This window comes from Danio aesculapii, chromosome 2 (genome assembly GCF_903798145.1).
Source record: "Danio aesculapii chromosome 2, fDanAes4.1, whole genome shotgun sequence".
Taxonomy (NCBI): Eukaryota; Metazoa; Chordata; class Actinopteri; order Cypriniformes; family Danionidae; genus Danio; species Danio aesculapii.
Genome location: NC_079436.1, coordinates 1,280,431 through 1,295,201, shown reverse-complemented (window position 1 = coordinate 1,295,201; position 14,771 = coordinate 1,280,431). Strand labels below are relative to the sequence as shown.

At 39.6% G+C, this 14,771-nt stretch overlaps 1 protein-coding gene across 1 annotated transcript in view; it reads right to left on the bottom strand.

Annotated features, from left to right (window-relative positions):
* Nucleotides 1-3,802: 3,802 nt before the first annotated feature.
* LOC130235100 (histamine H3 receptor) overlaps nucleotides 3,803-14,771 on the bottom strand; it is a 21,539-nt gene continuing 10,570 nt past the window's right edge. Inside the window, 1 exon segment of the mRNA XM_056465504.1 lies at nucleotides 3,803-4,543. Coding sequence (XP_056321479.1) covers nucleotides 3,803-4,543 — 741 coding nt within the window.

Sequence of the window (14,771 nt, the reverse complement as noted above, 5' to 3'; positions counted from 1 at the left end):
CACCTTCAGAGGTCAGAGGAGTGAGGTTTACCTGCATAACAGTTTGCTAGCTGGCCTCTGTTACACTCATCCCCCCCTAAACCTCACTCCCATCCCGGACGAGCCCCCATGTGTAACCAACCACCAGTCCTACTCCACCCGACGTGGTCTGAGCTGGGATCAAACCGGCGATTCTTTGTATGGGAGTAGGTTGCTTTAACAAGGAGGCTAAAGACCAATGGCATCTGTCGTTAGATTACCTTTAGAGGTCAGAGGAGTGAAGTTTACCTGCATAGCACTTCGCTAGCTGGCCTCTGTTATGATATAATGCAAAGAATGCAGAATATGGGAAATAATGGATAACACAATTATTCAGCACAATCATAAACAGGGTCTGAGGTTAAACGTGTTGATGTTGTTGTTATTTTAACGTGTACATTGTTAAATGTGCTGTGTATGTTTGTAATGAGGCAACATACACATGTAGACCGCTGAGTAAGTGTTTACATATTTATGTATTATCATTTCAAGTCCTTGCAACGCGGTGGCACAGTAGGTACACAGCAAGAAGGTCACTAGTTCGAGTCTCGGCTGGGTCAGTTGGCGTTTCTGTCTGGAGTTTGCATGTTCTCCCCACGTTCGCGTGGGTTTCCTCCGGGTGCTCCGGTTTCCTCCACAGTCCAAACACATGCAGTACATGTAAATTGAGAAGGCTAAATTGTCTGTAGTGTATGTGTGTGAATGAGTGTGTATGGGTGTTTCCCAGAGATGGGTTGCAGCTGGAAGGGCAACCGCTGCATAAAACATATGCTGGATAAGTTGGCGGTTCATTCCGCTGTGGTGACCCTAGATTAATAAAGAGACTAAGCCAGAAAGAAAATGAATGAATGAATGAATTTCAAGTTCTTATGATGATTCTTCTGAAGTTAAAGGATAATATAAGTCAACATGTGGATGTGCTTTCCTATACAATATATTGTTTCAAACGACTAAAATGTCAATAAAAGACACTTTGTTAAACTGCAGAGCTGAATTTTTAACATCAAATGAGGACAGAGCAGAGATTAAGGTCCCATAATGCAATTCACTACCGTAATAAACTGAACAATCACAAAATACGAAGTGTTCATTAGGAACTAATATTTGTTCAGTGTGGTCTAATACTTTAATCCTTTGTTTATGACAGATCAAAAGTGGCAGACATCTTCCTATTATGTTCAAGTCTTATGCCTGTTATTTTGAATCAGAAAGCCATGCTGTTAACAGGCTTGATGACATGCAATGCTGAATTTTTTTTTACGTACACCAATACAACAATAATAATGTGCGACTCTTGCTAAAACAAAGTTGTTTTTGAGTTTACCAGTTCCCCAAAGCAAACTTTTGGGGAGGAGTTTGTTTTGGCTCCTAAACACCTCTGAGCTGCCATTGGTCCTTGGCGATTACACAGTCAGTGGGCGTGTTCTGAAACTCCGCCCCATTTGAGGTGCACTTTCGATCCCCTGATTCATTTCTCATTCAGGAGGTCAGACATGAGAGCAACATCCAACACAACAACACTAGCCACATCAATACATTGGCGAGTGGAGTAGCAGAGCTGTACAGATGTATCCGCACCTGTACGATCACTCTTTCTATGAGTTTGCGAACACGGTGGTGCCATTCGGTGTCTGTCTGCGCCAAATCTAAAACAATTTAAAGTGGAAGAGATGATGTGGTGGTGGTCTCTATGACAGATGTTTACGAGACTGTTCTCCTCTCTCAGCAGCCATCATTGTGTTTATGAGTACATGCAAGCGTAGTGACACATTTACAGCCCTAACTACTGCAGCACAGGGTGTTGGGGAGTTCGAACACAGTATATCATCATTCAGCCATCTTGAACTTCTTATGCCCTCAAGGGAAGAACAAAAAATGATTTTGTTTGTAGTATACTGGGCCATAATACTCTCATCCCTCAGTTGACCGATCAACGGTGGCAGACATGTTCTTATTATGTTAAAGTCTTTGAACTTCAGTATTTTGTAAAAATTGATTTGCCCTTATTATCTTTTATCAAAAACCATTACCTGCCCTGCCCACTGAAAAGACCTTTCTTCACTTCAGGTCACATGGAATGCCTTTAGGGCAGGGCTATCAGTCCCTTAAGGTGGAGCTATCAGTCCCTTAAGGTGGAGCTATCAGTCCCTTAAGGTGGAGCTATCAGTCCTTTAGGGCAGGGCTATCAGTCTTTTAGGGTGGAGCTATTAGTCTTTTAGGGCAGGGCTATCAGTCTTTTAGGGTGGAGCTATTAGTCTTTTAGGGTGGAGCTATCAGTCCTTTAGGGCAGGGCTATCAGTCCCTTAAGGTGGAGCTATCAGTCCCTTAAGGTGGAGCTATCAGTCCTTTAGGGCAGGGCTATCAGTCTTTTAGGGTTGAGCTATTAGTCTTTTAGGGTGGAGCTATCAGTCCTTTAAGGTGGAGCTATCAGTCCTTTAGGGCAGGGCTATCAGTCCCTTAAGGTGGAGCTATCAGTCCTTTAGGGCAGGGCTATCAGTCTTTTAGGGTGGAGCTATTAGTCTTTTAGGGTGGAGCTATCAGTCCTTTAAGGTGGAGCTATCAGTCTTTTAGGGCAGGGCTATCAGTACCTTAAGGTGGAGCTATCAGTCTTTTAGGGCAGGGCTATCAGTCCCTTAAGGTGGAGCTATCAGTACTTTAGGGCAGGGCTATCAGTCTTTTAGGGTGGAGCTATTAGTCTTTTAGGGTGGAGCTATCAGTCCTTTAAGGTGGAGCTATCAGTCTTTTAGGGCAGGGCTATCAGTCCCTTAAGGTGGAGCTATCAGTCCTTTATGGCAGGGCTATCAGTCTTTTAGGGTGGAGCTATTAGTCTTTTAGGGTGGAGCTATCAGTCCTTTAAGGTGGAGCTATCAGTCTTTTAGGGCAGGGTTATCAGTCCCTTAAGGTGGAGCTATCAGTCCTTTAAGGCAGGGCTATCAGTCTTTTAGGGTGGAGCTATTAGTCTTTTAGGGTGGAGCTATTAGTCTTTTAGGGTGGAGCTATTAGTCCTTTAAGGTGGAGCTATCAGTCTTTTAGGGCAGGGCTATCAGTCCCTTAAGGTGGAGCTATCAGTCCCTTAAGGTGGAGCTATCAGTCTTAGGGTGGAGCTATCAGTCCTTTACGGTGGAGCTATCAGTCTTAGGGTGGAGCTATCAGTTCTTTAGGATGGAGCTATAAGTCTTTTAGGATGGAGCTATCAGTCTTTTAGGGTGGAGCTATCAGTCTTAGGGTGGAGCTATCAGTTCTTTAGGATGGAGCTATCAGTCTTTTAGGATGGAGCTATCAGTCTTTTAGGATGGAGCTATCAGTCTTTTAGGGTGGAGCTATCAGTTCTTTAGGATGGAGCTATCAGTCTTTTAGGGTGGAGCTATCAGTCATTTAGGGTGGAGCTATCATTCCTTTAGGGAGGAGCTATCAGTCATTTAGGGCAGAGCCATCAGTCCTTTAAGGCGGGGCTATTAGTCCTTTAGGGTGGAGCCATCAGTCCTTTCGGGTGGGGCTATCAGTCATTTAGGGCGGGGGTATCGGGGCGTGTCTCATTTCTGCCCTTCTTTTGTTCATTCGTCAATCTTCCATCATTTTGTTAGCAATTCCCTTCTTCCAACAATCTGATTGGTTCCCAGTGGACAAAATTATGCTCCGCCCCTTCAATTGGATATGTGTCATGCTATGGGAAAAAGGACAGTCTAAACTTCCATTTTATGGCAACCTGGAATATTCCTTTAGAAATGCAGGCACTTACATCCTCTGTTTTTAACACACACCAATTTCAGCAGGTGACTGCAGACTATCTGTGTGTGCTGGCTGCGTGGTCTGTCAGGGGAATGGTGGTGCTCTGCCGTGGGCACAGGATCTTGAAGAAAGCCCTGCGGAAGCTACTGTGGCACAGCGGGTACAGGAATGGGTTGATGGCGGAGTTGAGCCACAGCAGCCAGAACGTTACCTCATACCAATGCTGGGACACACAGTCGCCTCTGCACGCCGCCCGCACGATCATCAGCAGCGTATACGGCGCCCAGCACACCGCGAACACGCACACGATGATAGCTAAAGACTTGGCGATCTTCTTGTCCTGTCGTAAACGCGAGCGCTGTACACATCGCATCGAGAGACCGTCGCTTTCCGGACGCTTCTCTCCATCTGCTGTACTTTTATTTTTTAGAGCTAAAGAGTTCCAGCAGATTCTGGTACTCATATGCGTCCTGTCTCTGTATAGAGTTGCAGAATTGTGGCATTTAGATTCGCTCCTGCTGCCGAGTCTCCTCTGGCGGATGCTGACGTAGATGCTGATGTTGAAGAACGCCACCGATAAAAAAGGCACAAAGAACTCGATCACTGAAGCTGAGAGGAGGAAGTACCAGGTGTAGTAAAACTCTGCGAAACACTCGTCGTCTGGGACTCGACTCCGGCCCGTCAGCTGCTCCCAGAATAAGATGGACGGTCCGTAGAGGAGGAAGGCCAGAATCCAGACCACTGCAATCTTTAATACGGCAAAGTGCGTCATGCCTTGTTTGGCGCGATAAGACACCTGAAATCAGGGAAGAGAACAATAGAAACAAAAATTAAGTTTTTTTTTTTTTTTGATGAATGCAGAAGTTCATGTTTACAGTTATAACACCACATACACGAACAGTCACCTGAGCCAAAATTGTGCAAGAAATAGGAGACAAATATATATCAGTATCTTTGTGCATGATATTAGCAAAGAAAATAATTCTACAAACTCGAGGGTCAGATTACGCACCTGTTCTGAAATCTGGTTTAGGAGGTTAAGATTTGTGTTGCCCATGGAAGAATTGAGATATGGGTGGGCAAACTATGGAGCCAGATTAGTCTCAAAAATAATACATTTACAAAATCTAATTTATAAGTTCAAGACACAATTCAAAAATACACAAATTCATTCGGAAATTCAAAACCTGATTTAAAAATACACAAATCCAATTAATAAATTCAAAACACAATTCAAAAATACACAAATCCAATTCGTAAATTCAAAACCCAATTCAGAGTATACACATCTAATTACTAATATCAAAACACGATTCATAAATTCACAAATCCAGTTTGTACATTAAAAACAAGGTTCATAAATACACAAATCCAATTCGTAATTTCAAAATGTAATTCGTCAATTCATAAATACCCAAATCCAATTCGTAAATTCAAAACACTATGTAAATACCTAAATCTAATTCGTAAATTCAAAACACGATACATAAATACACAAATCAAATTCATAACATCAAAACTCTATTCATAAAAACACAAATCCAATTCGTAAATTCAAAGCAAAGTGAGTTCGTGTATTGTGTGTTTACAAATTGGATTTATTTTGTAAATGTATTCTTTTTGAGACTGATCTGGCACCATAGCATTCAATATGGAATTCAATATTTCTTTAGTGATTTGTGAGCTGGATTGATTTGGCATACATAGAGTTGTGTAGCCCGCACACTTCTCTATAACTTATTTAATTTATTTAATATATTTTTTCTTAGGGGCGGTACAGTGGCTCAGTGGTTAGCTGGGTGGCCTCACAGCAAGAAGGTAACTGGTTCGAGTCCCTGCTGGCTCAGTTGGCAGTTTGCATGTTTTCCCCGTATTGGCGCGGGTTTCTTCCGGGTGCTCCGGTTTTCCCCACAAGTCCAAAGACATGCGTTATAAGGGAATTGGGTAAGCTAAATTGTCCGTAGTGTTTGAGTGTGAATGAGAGTGTATGGGTGTTTCCGCTGTGTAAAACATATGCTGGATAAGTTGGTGGTTCATTCTGCTGTGGTGATCCCTGATTAATAAAGCCGAAAAGAAAATGAATTAATGAAGTTTGACAACAACAGATCCTATCAATGTTGAAACGAATGGTCTGTTCTTCACAGAAGCTTTATAGATGTGCAGGACCGCAGTGATGTTCAGCTCTGACAAGGAGTCTTTATTTAGCCTTTTGTTTAAATTTTTTACAAATTTTTTTTTTTACAAAATCTAATTCATAAGTTCAAAACACAATTCAAAATACCCAAATCCAATTTGTAAACTCAAATGCTATTAAAAAATACCCAAATCCAATTTGTAAACTCAAACGCTATTCATAAATACCCAAATCCAATTTGTAAACTCAAATGCTATTCATAAATACCCAAATCCAATTTGTAAACTCAAAACGCTATTCATAAATACCCAAATCCAATTCGTAAACTCAAAACGCTATTCATAAATACCCAAATCCAATTCGTAAACTCAAAACGCTATTCATAAATACCCAAATCCAATTCGTAAACTCAAAACACAATTCAAAAATACCCAAATCCAATTTGTAAACTCAAACGCTATTCATAAATACCCAAATCCAATTTGTAAACTCAAATGCTATTCATAAATACCCAAATCCAATTTGTAAACTCAAAACGCTATTCATAAATACCCAAATCCAATTCGTAAACTCAAAACGCTATTCATAAATACCCAAATCCAATTCGTAAACTCAAAACGCTATTCATAAATACCCAAATCCAATTCGTAAACTCAAAACGCTATTCATAAATGCCCAAATCCAATTCGTAATATCAAAACGCTATTCATAAATACCCAAATCCAATTCGTAAACTCAAAACGCTATTCATAAATACCCAAATCCAATTCGTAAACTCAAAACGCTATTCATAAATACCCAAATCCAATTCGTAAACTCAAACGCTATTCATAAATACCCAAATCCAATTCGTAAACTCAAAACATGATTCATAAATACCCAAATCCAATTCGTAAAATCAAAACGCTATTCATAAATACCCAAATCCAATTCGTAAACTCAAAACGCTATTCATAAATACCCAAATCCAATTCGTAAACTCAAAACGCTATTCATAAATACCCAAATCCAATTCGTAAACTCAAAACGCTATTCATAAATACCCAAATCCAATTCGTAAACTCAAAACATGATTCATAAATACCCAAATCCAATTCGTAAAATCAAAACATGATTCATAAATACCCAAATCCAATTCGTAAATTTAAACACTCTTCATAAATACCCAAATCTAATTCGTAAACTCAAAACGCTATTCATAAATACCCAAATCCAATTCGTAAACTCAAAACGCTATTCATAAATACCCAAATCCAATTCGTAAACTCAAAACGCTATTCATAAATACCCAAATCCAGTTCGTAAAATCAAAACATGATTCATAAATACCCAAATCCAATTCGTAAATTTAAAACACTCTTCATAAATACCCAAATCTAATTCAAAACATTATTCATGTTCCAATAGACTTCAAATTTATTTAATTTTTTATAGTCATAGTATGCTTATTTCATTGTGATCATTATGCAAAGATCAGATAGCAGGCTGTTGGGTTTATTCTTCAGTAGCCATTCGTTAATTGTGTATTTTATAAATGGATTGTTTATAAGGACTAAGCTATTAATACCTATAATTCTCCGAATGGAGAAGGAATGGGTGGTTTGTTAGCTGAATATATTAAGTCATTCCAAGCTTGATTGTGATTATGGAGTGGTGGTTTATTAATCATAATTGATCATTAATTTAAATGATCATTGATCACGGGATTTTGTCGAAATTTACATTCTTAGTTTTTAGCTAACACATTTTTACCATTTAAACGTGTACAATAGTTCCTACATTTAGACTCGTTTAACAAACCAGCTAAATGGCTAATTAATACTTTATTAAGCTAGTAGTGTTAGTTAGTAGTTTGTTAATACTGTGAATTGTGACGTAAACTAATGTGTTTTTGCAGTATGTTTGACTACTGCGGTTATGAATAAACTGCTGGTGTAAATAATTTCAAGACATCACCTAGTCTACTGATTTTAGCCCGTGCAATGCCAAAACAAAAGCCCAGGAGTGTATTCAGACAAACACTTTCTTCTGCTGTCATACACACTTTAGAGTTTGTGTGTATGTGAAGTGTGGTAGTGCTGCCAGTGACCGAACGAATCTTTCTTCCTTCGCTGGCTTTGATTGCAGCTGAAGCTGCGGTCTGCGAGATCAAACATGACTGTGGCGCAGATTAAAGGCAGACGTTAGGTTTTGTGATTTTTATCCTCGTATCGTTGCTCTGATGTTAAGAGCTCGCGTGGGAAAACAAAACAAGTTTCAAGGACGCTTTCTGACCCGAACATCAGAGAGCGCTTTGAAGTAAATATTCCACACTCTCCGACACTTTATATATATATATATATATATATATTTACCTGTGCATCCCAGCGTGTTTCTGTACTGCAGAGTTAGACTTAAACCCACAATAAAAGCAGATCAGTTGGATTTAGCGAGATCAGCTCATGCCTTATTCGCTTAATTCATTTCAGAACTAAGTTGTGCACAAGACTACAGTCTAAAAAATGCTGGGTGGTCATAACCAGTGTTCGGTAAGTTACTTTAAAAAAGTAATAGATTACAAATTACTGACTACTACTGGAAAATTGTGATCTGATTACATTACTAATTACTTCATGTAAAAAGTAATCAGATTACCAATTAATTTACTTTGAAGTTACTTTTAAAATGTGTAAAATATACCTGTTATTATATATTATAACATACCTAGCTCTTTCAGTAATTAAGTATTCACTGAAAAACTATACAATGGGTTGATCATAGCAGCTTGACATATTCAAAAGACCCAAAACTTAAAATTCTCTCATCATTCACTTGTTCCAAACCTGTCCGAAGAAAACTGGATACCTGTAACCATCGATATCCATAGTATGCGAAAGCACTGCAGTGTTTGAGTGTCTGTGTTTGTCTGAAGTAATTAGTCTATAAAATGTGTGTATTCCATGCAAAGTATGAAGCTGATTGGTCAGTTCTTGTCACGTGACTCGTGGTTTTCAACTGTGAGCGCCTGGAAAATGCAACGCGAAAAACACAATATTTGGCCACATAAGCAGCTACACTTCTCTTCACATTCAGAAGATACCTTCATCCAGATCCTGCACAACAATACAATGTAGCCAGTTTAGGGTGAGGAGCCCCGGATGTTGATAATGCCCCTGGGTTATGACAACCCAGCATTTTTTTTGGTTTGTTTTTACAACGTAGCCATCCTTTTCACAGCAGCTGCTGAATGATATCCTTGACGCTGCATTGCACCACTGATAATGAAATAATCACCGCACAAATGTTTTGTCTGAGAGCTGACAATAATCAGGATTTTGCACTTGATTAGGCATTTAATTCCATTCATAACCATAATAATGCATTCCCTTCATGTGTGTTCAAAGTCCCACAAGTGATCTGTGTGTTTAAGTACCATTGCAGATCTGCTCTGTTAGGTGTAGCAGCTCTATCAGCGTTTTTGGTAGATAATTCTAATAACTAGAGAACAGTAATGTGATGGAGTTGTTTGAGGAAAAAGTGGGATTTGTTAACCATTTCAGCTAATGAACATCTCTGGTGTGTTTTTGTATTTATTGGCACATTTGGGTAACACTAAAAATAAGGTTGCATGTTTAGTTAGCATGACTTAACAGTGAACAACACATCTGTTAATCATTACATAATTGAAGTTAATGAAATGTTAACTCATTTATTAATTAACCCATCAGAGTTAACCCATCAAAAGTTCAACACCACTTGCTCGATGCACAAAAAACAGTGAAGTCTGTTCTTGGATGTTGAGCACGCACGTATCTATCAGCCATGCATGGTGTGAGCTGATTGGCTCCTGACGTGTAATCTGTCCGCCTGTGAGCGTCTACACATCTAGCATTTAAATCAGGGTTCAAGTCTGAACCTCCGGGTCCCAGATTCTTTCTTTAAGGCATTTTACTGTACACTCGTTGCCCTTAAACAGGAATGATATACAACAAATGGATTATTTACAGTAAACAACTAAATAAAATAATGCAAAATACTTACATGTGATAGGATTAAGCTGGTAATTGTAGTTTTAAACCCCTAACAGAGTTGACAATAACATCACATTTTCCAGCATTTTGTGCTTCAGGTCCAGATGTTAACCTCAAACCAGACTCCACATGGCATGTCTGAGACACAATTTCATGCATGAATTTTATTCAAGTCAGGTGATTGGCTGGGCCATTCTACAGCTTGATTTTCTTTCTCTGAAAGCATCTGAGAGCCTCCTCGGCTGTGTTTTGGATCATTGTCTTGCTGAAATGTCCACCCTGGTTTCATCTTCATCCTGGTGCTAATGTAGATGTTGGACTGAAGCAGCTGATATTCATTTACACTGAGGAAGGGCAGAGGGTTGCTGAAGAACTACTGAGAGATTTCAGCTGCTGTCTGGGCTTTCACTGCCGAACTACACCTTCCTTCCTTCATGTGTTCAATACTTTTTTTTACCTGCGTCATTTCATTTTAATACACAGAACTAATTAATTAGATTTGTTTTCTTTGCATGGTTGGATTTCTTTAGTTGCTATCAACATCCGGGGAAAATTTCAAGTCAATGGCACCTTTAGAAGTATGCTTTCTGGTACAAATGGTTCAATACTTATTTTCTCCGCTGTATAAAGTGGGACCCAAGCAATTTGACACAAAATAGCATGACTGGTTTTCATTAAACCCATGTCACAGCTTGCTTTATCTCCTTGCATTGGCTACCGACTGCATCTTATATCAGGTTTGAGGCACTGATGCTTGAATACAGATCAGCACCTCCTGCCTGCACTTGCTATATTTTTTATCTGTCTCGCAGGCCAACCGACCATGACTCCAACCACTGGAAGTAAACTAGTTTTGGAGTTCATTGGAATGAATTAGAAAGACCCTGAACCCCCACACCGCATCATTTCTAAGATATAGCCTGCATGGATATCTATCGTTTCTGAATGTAGCTGCAAGATGTGTTTAAGAAGATTCTTTGCGAATATATATATATATATATATATATATATATATATATATATATATATATATATATATATATATATATATATATATATATATATATATATAGGTTACATTTAAAAGCACAGTATTCGAGCTACACAATATATTGTTTGAGCATCGATATCTCAATGTTTGCATCCGCAATAGTCACATCACTAGATGTGCAAAGTTGAGTTAGAATTATAGATGACCAGAAACCACAGGTCAAAACACGAGATTTGTGTAGACACTGCAGAATTGAACCATTATAGAGTGAGTTTATCATCTGCATGTGTTTTTTTTTTAGGCCTGTGACTATATGAGGGTTTTAAAAGAGTTTAAAGCATTTAAATAGCTATAAAGATTAATTGTATTGAATAATTTTTGTCAATGCAATGTTATTTTACATTGAATTATTTAATTTTTAAGACCTGAACACTGTTAGACCATGAAGAAAACCATAAAGCATGGGTTTATTCACTTTAATATTTGCTCCATGACTCTTATTATCCAACCCAGGCTCATTCTGAATACGTACCCCTATGTACATTTCCGTAGAGCACCAAATACATCCTGGAGGTACATTTTTGGGGGGTTTTGTTTTCATGAATCCACCAGAGGCCGCTGTGTACGCTTTTTCAGATCTCAAATTTCTTTCACAAGTGCCATTCACGCCTGCTGTACTCGCGTAAATCCACCAGAGGCCGCTGTTTCCTAAACCCAACCGACAGTGTTTTCAAAAACGGCATCACACCGCCCTGTAGTGTTCGTTTTAAAGACAACATGCAGCTATATGCACCTCTAGCTTTGCAATCTCCAGAAATGTATGTAGGGCTTTCAGAATGAGCCTATGTTGCTGTTATCTTATGACTCTAGTTAGTTTGTTATATGTAATAAATCACATACAAATATATATTTATTTTTCACTCCCCTACAAAATCCTCCCAATCAATCTAAAGACTTTCCAAATAGAGCTGTTTAACTCATCTGGTTAATCTGTATTTATATCGCAATATACCAACCCAGAGTCATTCTGAAAACGTAGGCCCGTGGACGTTTCTGGAGACCGTGAAATACGTCCCGGGTGGTATGTATTTTTGCAGTTTTTGTTTTCGCAAATTTCCGCGAGAGGCCGCTGTGTGCGCTTTTTCGTATCTCGAATGTCTCTCGCGAGCGCCGTTCGTAACCGCGCTGTTCTCGTATAAACCCACCAGAGGCTGCTATCGGCCTACTGTTCGTCTGACTCACTGAATGATTGACTGGGCGACCAGCCAATCGACTGACCTACCCTGCTCCATCCTTAAACCCAACCAATTTTACCGAAAGCCAGATTTGTTCTGTTGTTCGCTCTAGCTTCTTTCACTTGAGACAACTAGCCAAAATTAAGCACGTTTTATCACACAAGCACTTTGAAACCGTAGTCCATGCTTTTATAACCTCCCGCTTGGACTACTGCAATGCCCTTTATTTTGGGGTGAGTCAGTCTTGTATTTCTCGACTGCAACTTGTTCAGAATGCAGCTGCACGTCTTTTAACTCGCACACGCAAATACGAGCACATCACCCTGCATTTCAGGATCCATTTTAAATTACTTTAATTTGTTTTTAAGTGTCTGAATAGTACTGCACCCCTTTACCTCTCTGAGCTTCTCTGTCCCTACACACCGTCTCGTTCGCTCAAGTCAGCCGACCAGCTCCTCCTGGGTGTGCCCAGGACCAGTCGAAAGCTCAGAGGGGACGAGCTTTTGCTGTGGCTGCACCAAAATTGTGGAATGAGTTACCATTGTATATTAGACAAGCCTCTTCCATTAATGTTTTTAAATCTCTTCTTAAAACCCTCTTGTTCAGTTTGGCTTATAGCACAGCGTGAGATGTTGACATTTTATGTTTATTTATTTGTATTTTGAAGTTTGTTTACTCTCTGTTGTCAGCACTTTGGTTGACTGTGTTGTTTTAAAGTGCTTTATAAATAAAACTGAATTGAATTGAATTGATTGACCTACCCACTAGGGGTGGGCGATATGACCTAAAATTAATATCACGGTATTTTTCATCTTTTGAACGGTGACGGTATAATATCATGGTATTACTTTCAATAGCAAAATAATATACATCTCAAGGAAGAACGGACAAAAGAAAGTCTCACTTCTATCACTCTTTAAAAGTTTTGGTTTGGGTCATTGTAAATGCTCAGTCTCGTTATGAGCTGATCTTCATTTCTCTGTGTTGGTGGAATAAAGCAGGCGAGTCAGCCGCACCAATTTATGAGCAGACAGAGCAGGATTCTCATGATGACCACCGGCGCAATACCGCTCTTTGTTATGAGCCGTAGTTTCAGTGTAAACTTAGTAAAGGTGAGTTTCTTTGGCGATGATGAGTACAGTGTTAGATTTTATATTTAGCGGACATTTGCGCCGATTGCGGTGAATGCAACGCAACGAGATTCGGACACCTTCTCCGAAAACACTCGATTGATCTCAGCTGGCGGATCAACATTTACCTCATGTCATGATCGCTGTCATCTGTGCCATTATTATTATTATAACTTTAGGTGAGGTTTGCAAACCTGTGCACTTTTCACTCTTCAGCCGTTTGCATTTCCTGCAGTAACAAAAGCTCCCTGTTATCTGACAGCGGGAAGCGTTGAGTGACTGACAGCGCAACCCGATCTCATAACTTTGCGTACAAATAACACGACTTTCCACCTTCACAGCAGCAGGGTAGAGCGATTCAGCAAGTTTCAATCAAATCAGATTGCACTACAACCATTATATTCAGACACACAAATGCTCCCAAATATATTATGAGGGCGCATAGATTACATTTCGGGCGTCATGCGACCAAAATGGTTGCAATTTCGAGCCCTGTAGTATAAGGACAGGTATTCAGACCAATTCAATTCAATTCAATTCACCTTTATTTGTATAGCGCTTATACAATGTAGATTGTGTCAAAGCAGCTTCACATAAAAGGTCACAGTAAATAGGAACAGTGTAGTTCAGTTTGTAGTGTTTAAGTTCAGTTCAGACCACAACTGAACGTTTGAAGAAAATTGAATGCCTTATTATTTAGAATTAGCTATTATTGATGTAAATGCAGCCGTTCAAGCCGCGCATAATTGATTTATTACGGTATTGACGGTATTAGAAAATCCATGTCGTGGCGCAATGTCACACCGGTGATGACTATGACACCGGTGTACCGCCCACCCCTACTACCCACCCACTTACTTCTCTATTTTACAAAAGCCGTCCAAAAAAAGAAAAGCCCTCGTCTGATTTTTACCAGGTTTTCAGATTTTCCACCGCATTCTCAACCCTGTTTATTCACTCGTTCATTTTATTTTTTGGATTATGTTTTTGTCTTGCCTAATTTCTGGAACCGCTCTTCCCAGGTCTCAAACCCGGTTGCCGTCATCGTGGTCAACTGCTTTCTGCGTCTCAAGTCCGCCGACGTATACGACGAGCTAACTAGGCAAACTGGTTGAAGCGGGAAAGCCCTCCACATGGAGGTAAGCGGCCAGCCGGTAAGCGCCAAAGGGAACGTGTCATACCGCCCTGCATCGTTCACTTAAATGAAATGCAGCCATACATACCTCCTGGGACGTACTTCGCGGTCTCCGCGGGACTACGTTTTCAGAATGAGCCTGTGTTGCAATATACATCTAATCGCAGAGAAAAAAATGATCTCAACGTCAAAGTTTTCCAATATTGTTCATCCCTAGTATGTCTGATTATTTTCATGACGTATTCATATAATTAGCAACAACCTGCCTCTTCTTTTAAACGTCAGATTGTTATTATTACCTGTGTTTTAAAGTTTCTTGTTAGTTAGTGTCGTGATGTTGTCTAGTCTACGTTCAGGAGGCATGGCTTTGGATGGCAAATTGCATTGAG